The 17,662-nt window shown below is 37.7% G+C and overlaps 1 protein-coding gene across 1 annotated transcript in view; it reads left to right on the forward strand.

The window, feature by feature from the left end:
• Positions 1-11,384, forward strand: part of CDH9 (cadherin 9) — a 100,059-nt gene extending 88,675 nt beyond the window's left edge. The window contains exons 10-12 of the mRNA XM_015282209.4: positions 7,170-7,287; positions 7,385-7,636; positions 10,395-11,384. Coding sequence (XP_015137695.2) covers positions 7,170-7,287; positions 7,385-7,636; positions 10,395-10,882 — 858 coding nt within the window. The 3' untranslated portion in view covers positions 10,883-11,384. The remainder of the gene's footprint in view (positions 1-7,169; positions 7,288-7,384; positions 7,637-10,394) is intronic.
• The last annotated feature ends 6,278 nt before the right edge of the window (positions 11,385-17,662 follow it).

Below are 17,662 nucleotides of genomic sequence, written 5' to 3' on the forward strand. Positions count from 1 at the left end.
AGATGTCAGAAGGGTGACTAGCAAAACTGCCATCTTGAACTTCCAGAGGGCGGACCTTGACCTGTTCAGGATGCTTGTTGCAGGGGTCCCTTGGGAGTTGCTCCTTAAGGGTAAAGGGGTCCAGGAAGTCTGGATGCTCCTCAAGTTGGAAATCTTAAAGGCACAAGAACAAGCTGTTCCTGAATGCCGTAAGGCAAGCCGTAAGGGAAGAAGACAGGTGTGGATGAACTAGGAACTACTATTGAGACTCCAGAAAAAGAGGAGTCTATGTCCTCTGGAAGAAGGGACAGGCTACTAGGGGAGATTACAAGGAAGTTGCTAAGGTATTCAGGGAGGAAGTCCGGAAGGCAAAAGCTCAACTTGAACTCAGATTGGCCACTGCAGTAGAAGAGAATAAGAAATCCTTTTACAAATATATCAGTATTAAGAGAAGAGCCAAGGAGAATTTCCATCCTTTACTTGATGCTGCGTGGAATGTGACCTCTGAGGATAAGGAGAAGACTGAGGTCCTCAACGCTTTCTTTACATCTGCCTTTAATAGGCAGATCAGTTATCCTCAGTCTATGCCCTGTTATCCTGCTTTATGCCCTGATCTGGAAGTCTGGGATGGTTCACAGAATACACCCCTGGTGATTCAGGTGGAGACAGTCAGAGAGCTCCTCCTCCATCTGGACTGTCACAGGTCCACGGGACCAGATGAGCTCCACCTTAGGGTGGTGAGGGAGCTGGCGGGGGTGATTGCCAAGCCACTCTCCACAACCTACCAGCATTTCTGGTTATCTGGATAGGTCCCAGAGAATTGGAGGTTTACCGATGTGACTCCCGTCTACAAGAAGTGCTGTAAGGAGGATCTGGGGAACTACAGGCCTGTCAGCCTGACCTTGGTGTCAGGGAAAGTTATGGAGCAAATCATCCTGGGTGAGATCACATGGCACATGTGTGGCATCCAGGGGATCAAGCCCAGCCAGCACAGCTTCATGAAAGGCAGGTCGTGTTTGACCAACCTCATCTCTTTCTGTGACTGGGTGACCAGACTGGTAGCTGAGGGAAAGGCTATTGATGTAGTCTACCTAGACTTCAGCAAAGCCTTTGACATGGTCTCTCAAAGTATTCTTCTGGGGAAACTGGCTGCCCCTGGCCTGGACAGGTATGCCCCTCTTTGGGTAAGGAACTGGCTAAAGGGCCATGCCCAGCGGGTAGTATTTAGTGGAGTTAAGTCCAGCTGGTGACCCGCTACAAGTGGTGTCCCCCAGGGCTCGGTACTGGGGCCCATCTTGTTTAATATATTTCTAGATTAGGGAATTGAGTGTACCCTGAATAAATTTGCAGATGACACCAAGTTGGGAATTAGTGTCGATCTCCCTGAGGGTAGGGAGGTCCTTCAGAGGGATCTAGATAAGCTGGATCGCTGGGCTGAGGTGAATGGGACAAGGTTCAACAAGGCCAAGTGCCGGGTCCTGCACTTTGGCCACAATAGCCCCATGCAGTGCTATAGGCTTGGAGATGAGTGGCTGGATGCCTGTGAAGAGGAAAGTGACCTTGGGGTGTTGGTTGATGCTCAGCTGAACATGAGCTGACAGCGTGCCCAGGTGGCCACGAGGGCCAATGGCATCGTGGCCTGCATATCCTGGCATAGTGTGGCCAGCAGGGGCAGAAAGGTAATCATCCCCCTGTACTCAGCACTAGTGCGGCTGCACCTTGAGTGCTGTGTTCAGTTTTGGGCCCCTCGCTACAAGAAAGACATCGAGGCCCTGGAACGTGTCCAGAGAAGGGCAGTGAAACTGATGAGGGGTCTGGAGCACAAGTCTTATGAGGAGTGGCTGAGGGAGCTGGGATTGTTTAGTCTGCAGAGAAGGCTCAGGGGAGACCTCATTGCACTCTACAACTTCCTGAAGGGAGGTTGTGGTGAGGAGGGGTTTGGCCTCTTCTCCCAGGCAACAAAGAGGACCCAAGGAAATGGCCACAAGTTGTGCCAGAGGAGATTTAGACTAGACATAAGGAAAAACTTTTTTTCTCATAAAGTGGTCAGACGTTGGAATGGCCTGCCCAGGGAGGTGGTGGAGTTGCTGTCCCTGGCAGTGTTCAAGAGGCATCTGGATGAGGAGCTACCAGATATGGTTTAGTATCTTGTGGTAGCAATGGCAATGGGCGGACGGTTGGAGTAGATGATCTTGTAGATCCTTTCCAACCTTGTGATTCTATCAACAATATTAATTTACTCCCGAGAAATGTAACTGCTTCCAAATCTTCTACAAGATCTTGAACCCAACCACTTCCCACTGTGCTATGTTAGCAATGTATTCAAGATTAGTTCGATTGTCCCTACCAGATCACATAGGCAGAAAAAGCATCAAGAAAGAGAAAGGACAAGAGAGACACAAATTTGCTCTCCCATCCTTTCACCACAGTGTGTGTGAACAGTTACTTTCTGATCTGTCAAAAACATAGTCTCTCATGTATTTTTCATAGGTTATTGCAGATATATTGGTGAGATCAAACACCACAAAAATATTTGCTGCACAAAAGAAGTTTAATACATTTCAAGAAATGACAAAGCCAATGCTCCGAGATGCAGGATTTGTTCTGTTCTCTCCTAAGTGACTTCAGTAAAAAAGTGTCAGACAAAAACAAAGAAAAATGTCCCCTTCTCAATTGTCTAGTGATATTTTTAAATATCAGAATATATCAGAAATATATTTCAGAAGCAGACAAAAGTAGAAAAATTGTGTTTGAGAAATTTCTCAGTACTGTACAATATCCAGGTTTATCTAAGAATGTAATGTAACAAGAACGTAAGGCCAAACATTTCAACTGGATTCAAGGCCTATTTCTCTTCTAGTCTGTAATCCCACAAAGGAAATAAAACAAAATTCAGCAGATCCTGCTGTTAAGTCTCTCTCCTAATAGTGTTGTTCTTCAGTGCTCTTGCTTCTCAGTCACTGGAGGTACATATTTCATTCTATATGACAAGTGGATTGTTAAAAATTCACAAAGGTGCTGTTTAAAACAGCAGAGCATCTTTAAACTCTGCAAGTGATGTTATTTTTCACTGTCTTGTTTAAAGTGAATTTTAAAAGAAGACATTTTGAAAAAAATTAAAATATTTTAAAACATTTTAAACACACATTTTCAAACATGACAGTCATCATCAGTATGCTTGTGTTTGAAAAAAATAATTAGCAGCAGATTATTTAGTGGACACTCGAATTGTCTCAAATTTTGTTTTATGGGTAGAAAATTGTAATGTGAATTCATCTGTTCACCTCATCTTGTTCAGTTTTGTTCATTTAACTTTCTAATAATGCCTGAAGCATGTTGCTGCATTGTTGAAGTGCGGGCTCTGGAGCCAAGCTGCAACTGTGCTTTGTATGGATGAAGTATCAAACCAGCTCAGGCTGAAAACTTTACCTAAAAGGTGGCTAGCTGGTGCTATTTGTTAAAATCCCTGTATTGATAAAGATGTACTGTTAGCTTAACATTTGCTTTAATTGTTCTTCTTTTCCTTTTGAAGACAATCCCAAGTCTGAGTCCATGACCCAAAACTCTTGCTTGTGCAACTCTGTGTCTACAGATGCAGCCTCAGGAACATCTCTGAAGTGCTTAGGAACCCTTACTATTTCAGAATGCTCCCACCTAGCTTTTACATAATTCCTGTATTTGAAGGAGCATGAATCAAACTATAGAGCAGCCAGTGTCTGTGGATGTACTACATCTGTGGAATCTGTTATGAGGCAGTCTATTCATTCCTGATCCTTTTTTTTTTTTTTTTTTTTTTCCAGAGCTTAATGCGAATAGCTATAAAATAGCCAGAAGAAAAACTACAGTCACAGTTTTGAATGTTGTGTGAGTCATGACCTTTGAAAAATGGTATTCTGGAGAAAAGAATAATAATAATAATAATAATAAAAAGGCAATATTTTAACCAAACCATTGTCATATTTAAAAAATTAGTTACAGGGGTAAAGGGGCCCAAATATTTTAGACAGATTTTCTGGCATCATCATGAATATTCTCCAACATATTCTTCCAGTAATAATATTTCATCATTCACAACTCATCTTACATTGTCAAGCAACTAGAACCATTTTATCCCAAATTTAAAAGAGAAATTATTTATCAGTGTCTAAGTTTGTATTTTTAGTACCCTCAAAGGCAAACAATCCCTAAAAACTAGAATTTACCCACAAAAATATCTGTTTCTTTAAACGTAGAGAAGTGCACACAACACTGACATCAAAATAGGGGCCATAATGCTGTATTTACAAATTAGGCCTATTCTCCTGGAAACAGTGGAATAAAAGACAAAATGAGAATGCTTCTTTTCTCCTCTAACTGTGATAAGCTTGACTCGTTTGAGTAAAAGGGAATTTCCTGAAGTAAAGCTTCCCTCATAAATCTTACAATGTTGAAGATCTTTCTCTGAACTCTTGGAGAAAAGTGATGATAACTCAATGTCAATAATTGCCTCAAAATGGAAAGAGAATATATTTTCATCTTAAAATTGCAAAATATAAACAAATCAGTACTATTTGTTTTTTTAAATAACTGATTTAATTCACAATAAAAATAGGCTCATATTTTTCATTTCTGCAGTGATTTTCACTAACATCCATCTATTTTATTTACAGTTGTATTGCAAACAAACAAAAACCTTAATTAGATAACATTTCTAATTTCCTTTCACCTTCTTTATTTTAAAAAAATCACCTGCATTCATCCTTTTTCATTGTTTTATTCTCACATCTTTCCTGGTGGAAAAACATCTGGTTCTCAATTTATGCAGCCAATAGTTTGAGCAGATAATAGGTTTTTGCTGCTGTTGTTGTTATTGTTTTCTCCTTCAGCCTTATCCTCAAAAATAAGTTTTCAATGTAATTAGGTTTCTCTATGCCTGGCATAATTGTCCTCCTTCCTGTCATTTGCACATGAAGGGAATAAAATCCAGATCCCACAAACATCCCACTGATTACATCTCAAAAAACCCCAAGATACTCAACTGTAATTTCTGGTAGCTATTATATCAGGATTTTTTTCTTTATCCTTGAGTTTTTCATCAAGTAATTGCACAAATATTACCATATATTTTAATTCTCACTCATCTCTAGCACTTTTTGTGTGTTCATGTATTCAAATTGTATGTGTTCATGTGTTCAAACTTGTAAAAAAATGAGGGAAAAATATTTTCATTTTGGTAATCTACACCTATTAGAAGTGTGTTTTGTTATAGCAATATTCCACTTTCACATAAAGCAAAACAATGTCTTAATCTTACTCTCTCTGTGGCTGCTCTCAGAAGCATATTGTGACTGAAAGAAGAGGAACAGGCTGTACATTGGAAACAGGGGACAGGATCAGAGACACAGGCAGCACATCATAAACATGTCATAAACAGAAATTTGGCTAACCTTGAGAAGTTGATTAAAAAACAAGCAAACAAACTAAAACAACTAAAGTGAGGTGCAGTGATCATCAAATGCTTTAAAAGTGAAGAGGCCTTAGTATGTGGTCATTATTTTAATCATGCTTAAATAAACGGAGGCCTTCTCTATTGTTTTTGCTGTTGTTCTTTGTTCTGTTTTTTGTTACATAACAGTTGTATATTATTACATGTAATTAAAGAATCCCAAGGTTTTCTAGAAAAATAGGCAAATACTCATTGTGTACAGATTTCTGGTTTCTGAATATTACAGCCCTGCAATTGTGTTAATCCAATAGAGTTTCATCCTGAGAAATGCTAATATTCACCCAAATTTCATTATGATCTTGAATCTCACTCAAGGCGATGTTTATAGCAGTCTTCAAGAAAAAAAGCTGCTCCTTACTTTATTGCCACAAAGCTTAAAAATCATATCAGTGTTACTTGTCAATTACTGTATTTCTTGAAGGGCTCACGCTGTACTCTTCCTGGAAATATCAGAAAAACAAGCCATGAAGTAAGCCTTTGATAACAAGTGGCTTTGATGTCTGTGGGATTTCAGGACACCCTATGCACTGGAAACACTTGAAAACCTCAAGTCAGGCATCAGCTCCTTCACAGCTTTAAAAGAAACAAGTCTGACTGCTGAGCTCCTTCTGCCTCTAAGTTTAGGCGCTACAGAAACTCAGCTGTGCTGAGTTACAGAACCCTCAGAAGAAGCTTACTCTCATTTTCACACCAATGAGCTTTGTCATCTTCAGAAGACATCTTCTGAACTCAAACATACCCTTGAAATCCAAGGTGGAGTATGGGCCATTCTCCAGCATGTTCCCACTGGAGAGTACAAGGGGCACAGCAGTCACTTGAATGTCTTGTTGCATTACTACTGCTCACACAGCTTCACGCAATACTAACTGCTGCAAGTCATGGCTCTGCTCATGGGTGTTCTCAGGTAGCTTCTCCTTTTGCAGTTCTGCAGCTGTATTCCTTAGCCCCCACTAGCAGCTAGAGGGGGGGGGGGGGAAGACAAAAAAAAAAAAAAAAAGACAAATTGCTAGTGTGCACATGTGTCTGTATATAATCAGGTACAAATAATTGTGCTTATTTTTATGCAACAGAAAAGCCTGTGCAACCTGGAATCACTGCTGAGGGCCTTCTTTTTCAATCTTTTCTGCTCTGATGCTGTGCCAGGGCTGTTTCCACTGCCCCTAGAAGGCTTGAGTGCCCTTGTTTACAGCTGTAAAGCTCCACAGCCAGAGATTTCAATTTAGGAAGGAGTAAAGTATCACACTTTATTACCTCAGGAGAGCTGAGCATCCTGCCAGTGCAGTACTCCAATTTATCACCAGGCGCAGATGAGGTGAACTGGGAATTAGACCCACTTAACAATTGGTTTACGCACTGCTCTGTGTCATTGCTATAGGAGGCCACAGGAGGTTTATGGCTTATTCAGAAGGGCAATTGTTTCTGTACCACTACAAGATACTGAGTACAAATCAAAGCAGACGGCAGTCTCACAGTGAAGACTTGTCCCTTTTTCATTCTCTGTTTTATGTTTAAACAACAAAGCAACAACTTGTTTGTTGGAACCTCTCCTGTGCTTATTTGGGGAACATTTGGCTTAGGACATCACTTTGTGCCTACTTATAGAGATTCATCAGATTTTCACTGGACATGAGAAGCAGAGAGTTTATTTAAAACAAACAAAATCTCTTAAGAAAGAAAAAAGCATGAAATACTGTTTTCTTTATAGTTGATACAGACTGTGAGTGCAGTTGACAAAGATGAACCTCCTCGAGGACACAAATTTTTCTTTGAGTTGGTGCCAGAATTTGCTGTTCATCCAAACTTCTCCATTATAGACAACAAAGGTAACTGTTGATCAGTGCCAGCTTCCCCATCATCCCCTCCTCAATACTGTTCTGTGTTCATCTTGTAACAAATACGTGTTCTGCTTTTCCATTCTAGACAACACAGCAGGAATTATAACTAGAAGAAATGGATACAGCCGAAGTAAGACAAGTATCTATCACCTGCCAATCATAATATTTGACAATGACTACCCGGTTCAGAGCAGCACTGGCACGCTGACCATCCAAGTCTGTGCCTGTGATAGCCGAGGGAACATGCAGTCCTGCAACACAGAGGCCCTGCTCCTTCCTGCTGGCCTCAGCACAGGGGCACTGATTGCCATTCTCCTCTGCATCATCATCCTGCTGGGTATGTACCTGTGGGGAGACATATGATTGCCAATGCAAGGGCTGGTTGCTTCTAGACCCCTGGTATTCTTCAACCCCTTATTCATATGACACTGCAGAGCAATATTTCATGTCTAATACAATCTTTTATCCCTTTGTAAGGAATCTTTTCTAAGATGGAAGAGGAGGTGGGAGGGGAGAAGGAGCAAATGTGGGCTGTTATTCATCATTACAGTTTGAAAGAATGAACAAAAATGGAACAATGAGACTATTGGTGTTATTCGGGGAAAACAAATTTAAAAATCTAGGTTCAGTTTCAGACACTACGCACATTAGAACAATATTTTACATTATAAACAGATTGTCATTTTAATCCAGGACTCAGAAAGTCATCATCCTGAAGCTGAGTGATATGTTTCTCCATGATTAGAAAAATATCAATTATACCAGCTATTTAATCATGAATAATTTGTAATTTTTATACTCAGAAAATATTTAGCTCAAAAGCATAGAAGAGAAATGTTCAATTGCTTGCAAGTCGTAGTGAGTACATCTGATTAAATAAAGATTGAACACAGAAGTTAGATGGGTAGCTGGAGAGCAGGAGCATTTGAAAAACTAAGGGATATGTGAAGGAATTAGAATAAACAGTTGTTCATAACATGCTTTTAAGAGCATAGAAACTGTAACTTGTTAGTTTTGCTGGCCAAAGAAGTTTCTCCTTAAAAGGGCCATGGTCTCCACTTTCCAATCAACCTCTATGTTAGATCTCACCTGCTTCCCACCCATCACAGACAACACAGATTGCCAAGGGGGGAGTGAGTTTACAGGTGTCAGGTTATATAATTTTGCCAGTATTTGGATTACTAGCAAGATCAAGTGGATTTAGGCTACCTCCAGAAAATGTTCAGATGACGACAGAGGCTGTTAGGAGAGGGAACTATATATTTGGGAACTGTAACTGGGAAGGGAGAGTGCTTGAGCTCTGACAAGCCATTTATTCCTAATACTCAGGTTTAAGCATCACTACTTTCCTGTTTTCAGCTTGATCCAAATTTCCTTCCTCAGGACATTGTCCAATCATAGCCTGAGCAGCAGAACTTGCAGGGCACACCTCCCAGCAAGCAATCTTGATTCTCTGTCAGATCTGGCTCTCCAGCTTGCACAGTTCTTAACACCATGTCTGTGGGCTCCACACCTTCAAAGCCCTCATTCACGTGATAACACAGAGCATGAAATATATATCACAAAACACATACTCCCTCACTGTGAAAACACCATTCTGGTGGACTGCAGTGCGTTAGTATGGAAACACTGAACTAAAAATAAAAATCAAGATCATCATTTTCCTTAGGACCACAGCAACACCACATGGGACAGAACAGCCTCAGGGACCTGTGCTGTTCAAAACAAGCATGACCAGATTGAATCTTGTAGACCCAGTGTCAGAGACCCTGCTTTACTTAACACTACAGACATAGCTGAAGCCAAAGTAGTATAAGACTGGAATGCAGCTAGACAAAATTCTTAGCTTACAGCTGATGTAGTTCTTGTCACTTTATTTAAATACTGTTCACTAAGAAGTGTGTTCAGACAGTAGAGTGGCATGACTGTGCCTAGCACAGGAGAAATATTAAGTACCCAGCTGTGATACACTTTTTCATAAAAACTCTTGCCCTCATAGCTGCCCTACCTCTTTTACATGAAGTTACTAAATTTATGAATAGACTACTCCTTGTCTAGTACTAGAAAAAAAAAACTTGAAAAAGATTGTTCCTGTACACTCACAAAATCACAAACAGAACAGCCTTTACCCTCACAACACTGTACCATGGCATGCAGAGGATCTTTGTTCCTCGTTCTGGCCTCAGTATGTCCATTATTTTTATTCACCATCACTAAAGTCTTCTAGAGTAAAAAATTTGCTCTGAAGGCTTAACACACTTTAAGTGTGGCTTGGCATCCACTGTTATGCCTCACTGACAGATGATCTTGTTGGCCCTTCCTATTTACTTCAGATACTGGAGCAAGGGTCAGATTTTTAAATGCATTTAGGTATTGAATTCCTACTGAAATCAATAGCACTTAACCAGCAGAATGTATTTGCAAAGCTTGACTTTAGTTTCTCATCTACCTCTGTAGAGGCTCAGCTTAGTGCCAATTCTTACCTCGCAGAAACAAAGACTTATTCAACTAGTATTTCTTAAACTACCAGAATCATGCTTTAGATGAAGCAGTAAAAGAGATCATATTTCAATTCCTGCAGTCACTGAAGCCAAAAACAGTTTTGTCAATAATATTGATAGCTGAAGGTTCTCAGGTTCTTATTTTTAGAAGAACTTGCAGATCCTACTTTCAGTAGTGAATCAGGCACTTAGGAATACCTAAATTGCTTAGGGGACTCAACTACTTTTGATAAAATTACCCTTAGCGACTGCCAGGAAGGCAGTACTTCACAAAATTAAAGCTGAAGTCAAAGGCTTGTAGGATGATCTATTTTAAAACATTCTCCACTTTTCAACTTCAGCTTAATAGTAACTTGTATATCTACATGGAATATATAATATTTTAACCACTGTTCCCATGGGTTTAAAAGAACATATATATTTGGCTGCTGCACTAGTGCTAATATTTATTTATTAACCTCAACCTCAGCTTTTGTACCTATATCCCTACTAAAAATCCTTTGAAATTTCAAGAACAACGGGTAATGAAAATATATTCTCATTTATTTATTTTGTAACTCTCCATTTCTTCCTTCATCTTTTGTTGCTTTTCAGTGTTAGTTGTCTTGTTTGCAGCCCTCAAGAGACAAAGGAAGAAAGAACCCTTGATCATCTCAAAGGATGATGTTCGAGACAACATTGTGACATACAATGATGAAGGGGGTGGAGAAGAAGACACCCAGGCTTTTGACATTGGTACATTGAGAAATCCAGAAGCAAGGGAGGAAAGTAAGATGAGAAGAGATGTCTTACCAGAAACTATATTTCAGATAAGACGGACTGCACCGCTTTGGGAAAACATTGATGTTCAAGATTTTATTCATCGAAGGCTAAAGGAAAATGATTCAGACCCAGCTGCCCCTCCTTATGATTCACTAGCAACGTATGCTTATGAAGGAAATGATTCCATAGCAAATTCACTCAGCAGCCTGGAATCGCTCGCCACAGATGGCAACCAAGATTATGATTACCTTAGTGACTGGGGTCCTCGGTTTAAAAAATTAGCAGATATGTATGGTGGAGAGGAAAGTGACAGAGACTGAGGAATTAATCTGTAAGCTGGTCAATGTTAGTGGAATTCATGTCTATGTTACTAGATAAAGTGGCTTACTCTCTCTTACTTGGGATTTTTTTTTTTTTTTTTTTACAAAAGATAGTTGTTGTCTTAGTAAGGGTTTGCTTAATCAGTAAGTCAATATAAATTATTATGAATGATTTAGATAAAAAATCTATAATTCACCCTTTCTGCCTAGAAATTTCTGACAAAAGGTTTTCATTTGCAATGAAAACACAATAAAAGGCTTTTTGTGCCTTTAATAATGACGTGGATTTTTTTTTTTTTTTTTTAATTCCTTTGCTTTACCTTTCCTATTAGGTGGGACATTGTGAGCCCACAGTGTAACATAATCTCCAAAGTATATTTAAATTATAATAATATTACTGCCATATTTATTGAGTTAAAGAATGTCTCTGTGTTGATTCATCACAGTATTTTTATATATGTATATTTATATTTTTGTATTTTTATTAAATAAATTAGTATTTATAAAAACACTACTTATGCACGTAATTTGTTAATCACAAAAAAACTGTTCAGTCTTTCTGAACAATATAGGACTGCATATCATGCAAAACTTAATTTTCAGATGCCTCTTCTTATAATGGATCAGTAGTTGAAATGTGCTGTGCAAGAACAATATGGAGAGTACTTTGTATTGGGAATGTAGTATAGAAAAAAGATAAATGATTTTGAAATTTTAATTATAAATAAATGCCATCTGCCTTGCAGTGTGTATTACTATATGACATAAGATTAGCATTCTTCTTTTTTTTTTTTTTTTTCTTTCTTTTGTGACCAGGTAACAAGAGACTGGATTTAATGTATACATACCTGGGGATTTAAGGAACCATGAAGGTTTATTTTTGGTAGATGTAAGAAAGGGGAATTAGATTGTATTCTAATATTATTTTGTGGTTTTAAAACAATTAGGAAAATTAGACTTCTCTTACTAATTGTGCCTTTCTAAATTAAAGCAAGACATGCAGTAGAAACAACATTCAACTTTGTTGATGTTGAATATTTTATTAAATATTTTAGTGTTCTCTTCTTTCAAAGAACTATCTACATTTGCATATATTTTAAAATGTTTATGACAATGATCTAGTAGACATTTATGTTTCTAATCTGCTTGCTGCCTCAGCTTTCATGCAATGCACATTTTTCTTTCCAATACAGAATAGGAGAAATCTACCTGGATCAGCTATGATGTGACTGAGAGTTGAAAAGTTTTTGTTTAAAAAATGAAGTATGAAAAGTACCAAAGAAATTAACAATACAGGATGCATACTATATATATTACTACAATTTTTAGGGAAATCTAAGTTCATCTGGATGTCCAAAATAATATGTTTTTAAAGTTTTCTCTAGATTACTGGATTTTATAATCTAGATTTCTATAAATTAGGTATTTTTCAGATTTTTTTTTTTCTAGGAACAAAATTAAGAGGCACCCTCAAATTAATTCTGTCAGAAAACCCCCAGAAAATTGCAAGTACATAATACCCATTCATTATTAGTACTGGGAAATTGTTGTATTTTTTTCAGAAACAAGTACCTTCTATATTTAAAAGGATATTTGTCATTTCCCAGATGCTCAAATTTTGACAAAAGGAAGGATCTCACATAAAAGTAACTGAAATCTGAGACAGTGGATCTAAAAACACTTTTATTGTTCTTACATATTTTGTTGACTCTATAATAGTTAATTCTACCACTTATATCCAAAAGATGACATAATATGGCCTACAGAGGCACTCTTCTCTTACTAGAGAGCAAATAGACAGCTTACACACAAGATCACTTCAGCCAGACATAGGAACACAGTCCTGCCTAATATTTTCCTTCCTACTAAGTTGATTTCCAGTCAGTTTCTCAGAAAATATCTCTTTACTGTTATTCACTTTATCCCTGTAACACTTTCCTCTGCTAGTTCCAATAATGCATCTCTGAACTGTTATCAAAGGGAGGTCAGGGGGCCAGGGAGCTGCAGGCTAGCACCTAAACAGCTCACTTTGAGCTGCATGTCAAGTTTGCAACAATATATTGAATTAAAAAAAAAAAAAAAAGTGACAAAAGGTCAAAATAACCTGCAGATGCTGTAATAACAATTCATATACTTAAAGCTTGGTGGTATATGAATGCACATTTCTTTTTTGTGACTTTTGGAGGTGAAAACCAGAGTTTCAGAATGCATGTCCTTAACATTGTTGTCAGTAAGTAGAAGTACACAGAAATGCATTAGTTTTCAATGATTTATATCTTTAAGGAACTACCTTAACATAGGATTGGAGAAAATAAATATATGGTAAAGAAACCCAAAGAGGCACTGCTGGGAGAAAATTTTCAAACCAAACCAAACCAAACCAGAACAAGACTGTAGGAAGAACTTCCTTGACACAAATAAGTTGTTAACACAAACTTCAGTGACAAACACAGTATACTGGACTAAGAGGCAAGCTTTTAGCAATTTTGTAAGTTGTCATCAGAAATCTGAATATTAGACAACGATGTAGAATGTCAGGAGAGATGAAAATGAGAATATGTCTGTCCCCAGGCAAGGCTACATACAAACAAGGTAAATGTCAGTGGAGTTGAATTAGGCTTTTAGATGCTAAGAGCTGGAACAGAATGCATCAAAGTTTGATTTGAGAGAGGCTACTGGTGAAAGCAGAATGAAGGAAACAGGGTACAGGGCATTAATCTTCATTACATGTATGCATTTAATTTATAATCTATATTTTCCATATGGAAATTATCTAATTTGTGTATTGTTACTATTCATCTCGCCCCCTACTGCCCAAACGAAGAGAGAGAAAGGAAAAAAGAAGCACTGCAAAAGTCTCCTCACAGAAGTCTCTGGTGCAGGCATATCCTTGATGTCAATATATCATGGTACCTCTGCAGTACTCTGGGAAGAGCAGAAACTCCAGGAGATCTTAAAAGAAAAAAAAAAAGAACAAAAACCTCTCCTTGTCTCAGTCTTGAATTTCTCATTCCATGAGTCATTGTCATTGAAGCAGAAAGGGGGAGTTTTAGACTTTGTTTTCAGCTTGGGTGTGAGACTGTACTTTCTCATGCTTTCCTATTATTTTAGCAGTGAGCACAAGATCCCTGTACTACTTAAAGAATTGTATGTTCAGAAGATGACCTACACAGACCTACAGCTCACAGAATTTCATGTAGCTGATGTAGCAAAACAAGATATTTCTTGAAATTACTAAAAATTTCAAGCATTCTTAAAATGATTAAGACTAATTGGCTACCTGATATGTTAATTGGTAGCTATGTGTGTTTATGCATTCAAATGGGCTGCAAAAACTATTTTTTTTCTATTATAAATGTATCTTTAAAAAAAAAAAAATTGGTATTCTCTCACTCTTGTATCTAAAGCAACACAGTAAATACTCATTATGTCATCAAAGAAGCGTTGGAATTCACAGTAGAAATTAATGTAATATTTCCATTTTGCTCTGTATAATTTTTAACAGTTTCCATCTACTGAGATGGTTTTTTGCCTTTTTGATTATATGTAATATAGTAGAACTAAAATGACATTAATATGCAATGCAATGAACATCTTCTGGTGTCATAAGCCAGACCGTCTCCCAGTGTACTTCCATGGAGGATTTCATGGCTATCACAACCCTTAACATGGTAGAAGATGTTGACAAGCATAGATTTTTTTTTTCTTTTTCTTTGAATTGCTCTAGTTGGTACATGTGGTTTCTTTTGGCATTCTAAGGTGATACTCTGATAGGTGCAATGGACAGAAGGTCTAAAGAATATTTATCTTCTTCTGAATAGTCAAATAATATGTGTCACAACCTTGGCAGAATTTCTGATTGATTCTGTGAGATATACAATATTGACTAGGTAGCAGGAACAGAAGAGAGGGACGAGAAGAAAGAATGCCTTCTAGCAGTACTTCTACAGAAAATTCTGCATCTTCAAGGGAAGTGAGAGACAGAAGTTCTGGTCACTTCACCACCTTCATCCTATATGAAATCTACCATATCTAGTGAGGTTACAGATTCATGAGGTTTCCTCAAATCTCATACGTGTCTCATCAAGAAGTTAAAGGCTGTGAGACTTTAGAAGAGTATCAAGAGAGAGGAGAAATATCATTTTTATTATGATGATGTAAGCAGGGATCAATTTTTCTGTCACTCAGGAAAAGGAATGAAAGCAGGTGGGAGAGAGATGAGGTGAAGTAAAAAAGGAAGGAAGGAAGGAAGGAAGGAAGGAAGGAAGGAAGGAAGGAAGGAAGGAAGGAAGGAAGGAAGGAAGGAAGGAAGGAAGGAAGGAAGGAAGGAAGAGAGAAAGAAAGAGAGAGAAAGAAAGAGAGAGAAAGAAAGAGAGAGAAAGAAAGAAGTCTAAATGAAGGAATATTCCAAGAAAAAGAAGTGAATCTATTTCAATACAAGCAAATATCTCAAAAGCTGAAAAAAGATGAATGTATGATGAAGGCCTAGTTTTGTAGTGCATATATATTTTCTTTGTACTTTTATTTTGAATTAAATAAATTGAAAACTCTTTGATAAGCTGTTTCATCAGTAAAAAAATAACTGCTGGAGATGATTTTCCACAGGAGGTTATATTATTGAAACAGTTTCTCCTTATTAAATTGGGTTAAACAGCCAAACTATACTCCCACCAGATGTAAACCTGCTTAAATTTTTTAGTTACTATGATACAGCTGTTTTCAAAATAGAACTGGGACAAACAAAGTACACACATAGAACCCTTCTTCAGTGTTTTTCTTATGCATTGGTAACAAAAGATATAAAGGCACTCTTTTCTAATGAAGTCACTTCAACATTTAATTGTCTATTTCACACTGAAACTTGTGTTTTAAAGTCACATTTACACTTCAATCCACAGTTGTGCTAAGTAGAAAGATAGAGAAGATAAGTCACTGGGTCATTGCATACTGGAGAATTATTACATTCTTACTGCTTTAGAATATAATTTATTGTTGAATTTGAGTTCCAGAAAGAAATATTTTAAAAAAATAATACAGTGGAATGGGAAGCATTTTTGCCTCTTCCACTGAAAGACGTATGGGGAAGAAATGAATTGTAGAAGTTGTTTTCAGGAAATATAACATGGGTGTTTCTTTTTATGCACTTGACTGCGTACATACAAGGGCTGCTCAGAAAGTAATGTATCCTTTTTTGTTGTCCTATTATGCTGGCCCATGACATCTGAGGTAGATGGTGGTGGCGGGGCAGTAGAGGTTTGCCTTTCCCAGCAATATTCTGTTACATTTTGTTGACATGCAACAGATGGCAGCAGAGGGGCAGTCTGACAGAATGGTGTCTGAGATGGGAGTGCATGCAAAGCAAAAGTATGTCACTGAACTCCTCCATGAGGAAAAGATGGTATCCACTGACATTCATCAACACTTGCTGAACATCTATGAAGACCAAACATTGGATATGAGAACAGTGAGGTGGTAAGTGATGTGTTTCAGCAGAAGCAAGACCTACATGAAGCACAAGACACGTCTGGATAGCCATGCAGATTTTTACAAGTGTGACATAAAAGCTCTTCTTCATCACTGGTCAAATTGCATAGCTAATGGTGGTGACTATGTTGAAAAATAATGTTTTGTAGATGAGAATTTGTTCTACCAAATTGTGTTATTGTATTCTTCCTATCTTTGTAGTTTCCATGTAAATAAAGAGAAGGTATTACTTTCAGATTGACCCAGGTGTGTGTGTGTGTGTGTGTACGTGTGTGCATGTTAACGTGCATATATATATATGTATGCACATATCTATATATAAATTAATTATCTGTACAGTTAACCAAAAGACATTGTAAATGTCACTTTCACTCAGTGATGTTCATTGAAGAGAATAAAATCACGTCAGAACACAAGACAAATTCAACTGTTTTCACACCAAAATACATAAAATAATCTGATTTTACAGCAGAGGGTATAGTTTACTCTTTAGTTCATTTCAGTTCATGAATCTTAATTCAAACTAGAAGGGTTTTGGTCTGAACTCTACTGAAAGAGTTACTTTAAATTTGGGATTTTGAATATTTGTTAATATCTCACTTGAATAAAAATGCAGAAAAGAGGGTTGTGAATCTCATTGCTCTTGCCTTCCAAAAAAATCATATTGTTATTTCTGCAGGGGAAGGAAATGTGGAATCAGCCCACTGGCTGTCACAGGCACTCTAACAGAAGAGGTTCAGGAACATTCACTTTTCTGCCTTTATTACCTTCCTCCTGCCATTCCCACCCAAGCAAAGGAAACTCTGCAATACGTTCACCCCTGCAGCAAAGTTCATTAGAATACTTTTTAACAAGTTTCAGATCACAGGTAAAAGCTCAAGAAGTCCTGTCATAACTTCAGTGTTTTTTCCCTCTTGCTCATGTGCACTGTTACAGCAAGAAATACATTTTCATAGCAGTCCCATGACTTAAAGTAGGAGCATATTCCCTATTTTGTTCATTTTACCATGGAATTTGACACAGTTTCTGTCATAACACATATTAATATACCTTCATCAAGCTTAGAATGAACTCCATAATTTCAAAAAGCATTTGCTTTTAGAATGAGCATGCTAAGCTTTTTTCCCATCACTTCTCACAGGGGAATGACAAGCTGTACAAAGTAATCCTGCACAAGCGGATTCTTTTGATAGTAACACTGTTCACTACTTATAGTTTTGTCTTTCAATCTACCTTTCAAATTATTGGCAGGCATTTAGACCACATTAGAAGCAGTTTTATTATCTGTTAATGTAG

This window comes from Gallus gallus, chromosome 2 (genome assembly GCF_016699485.2).
Source record: "Gallus gallus isolate bGalGal1 chromosome 2, bGalGal1.mat.broiler.GRCg7b, whole genome shotgun sequence".
Taxonomy (NCBI): domain Eukaryota; kingdom Metazoa; phylum Chordata; class Aves; order Galliformes; family Phasianidae; genus Gallus; species Gallus gallus.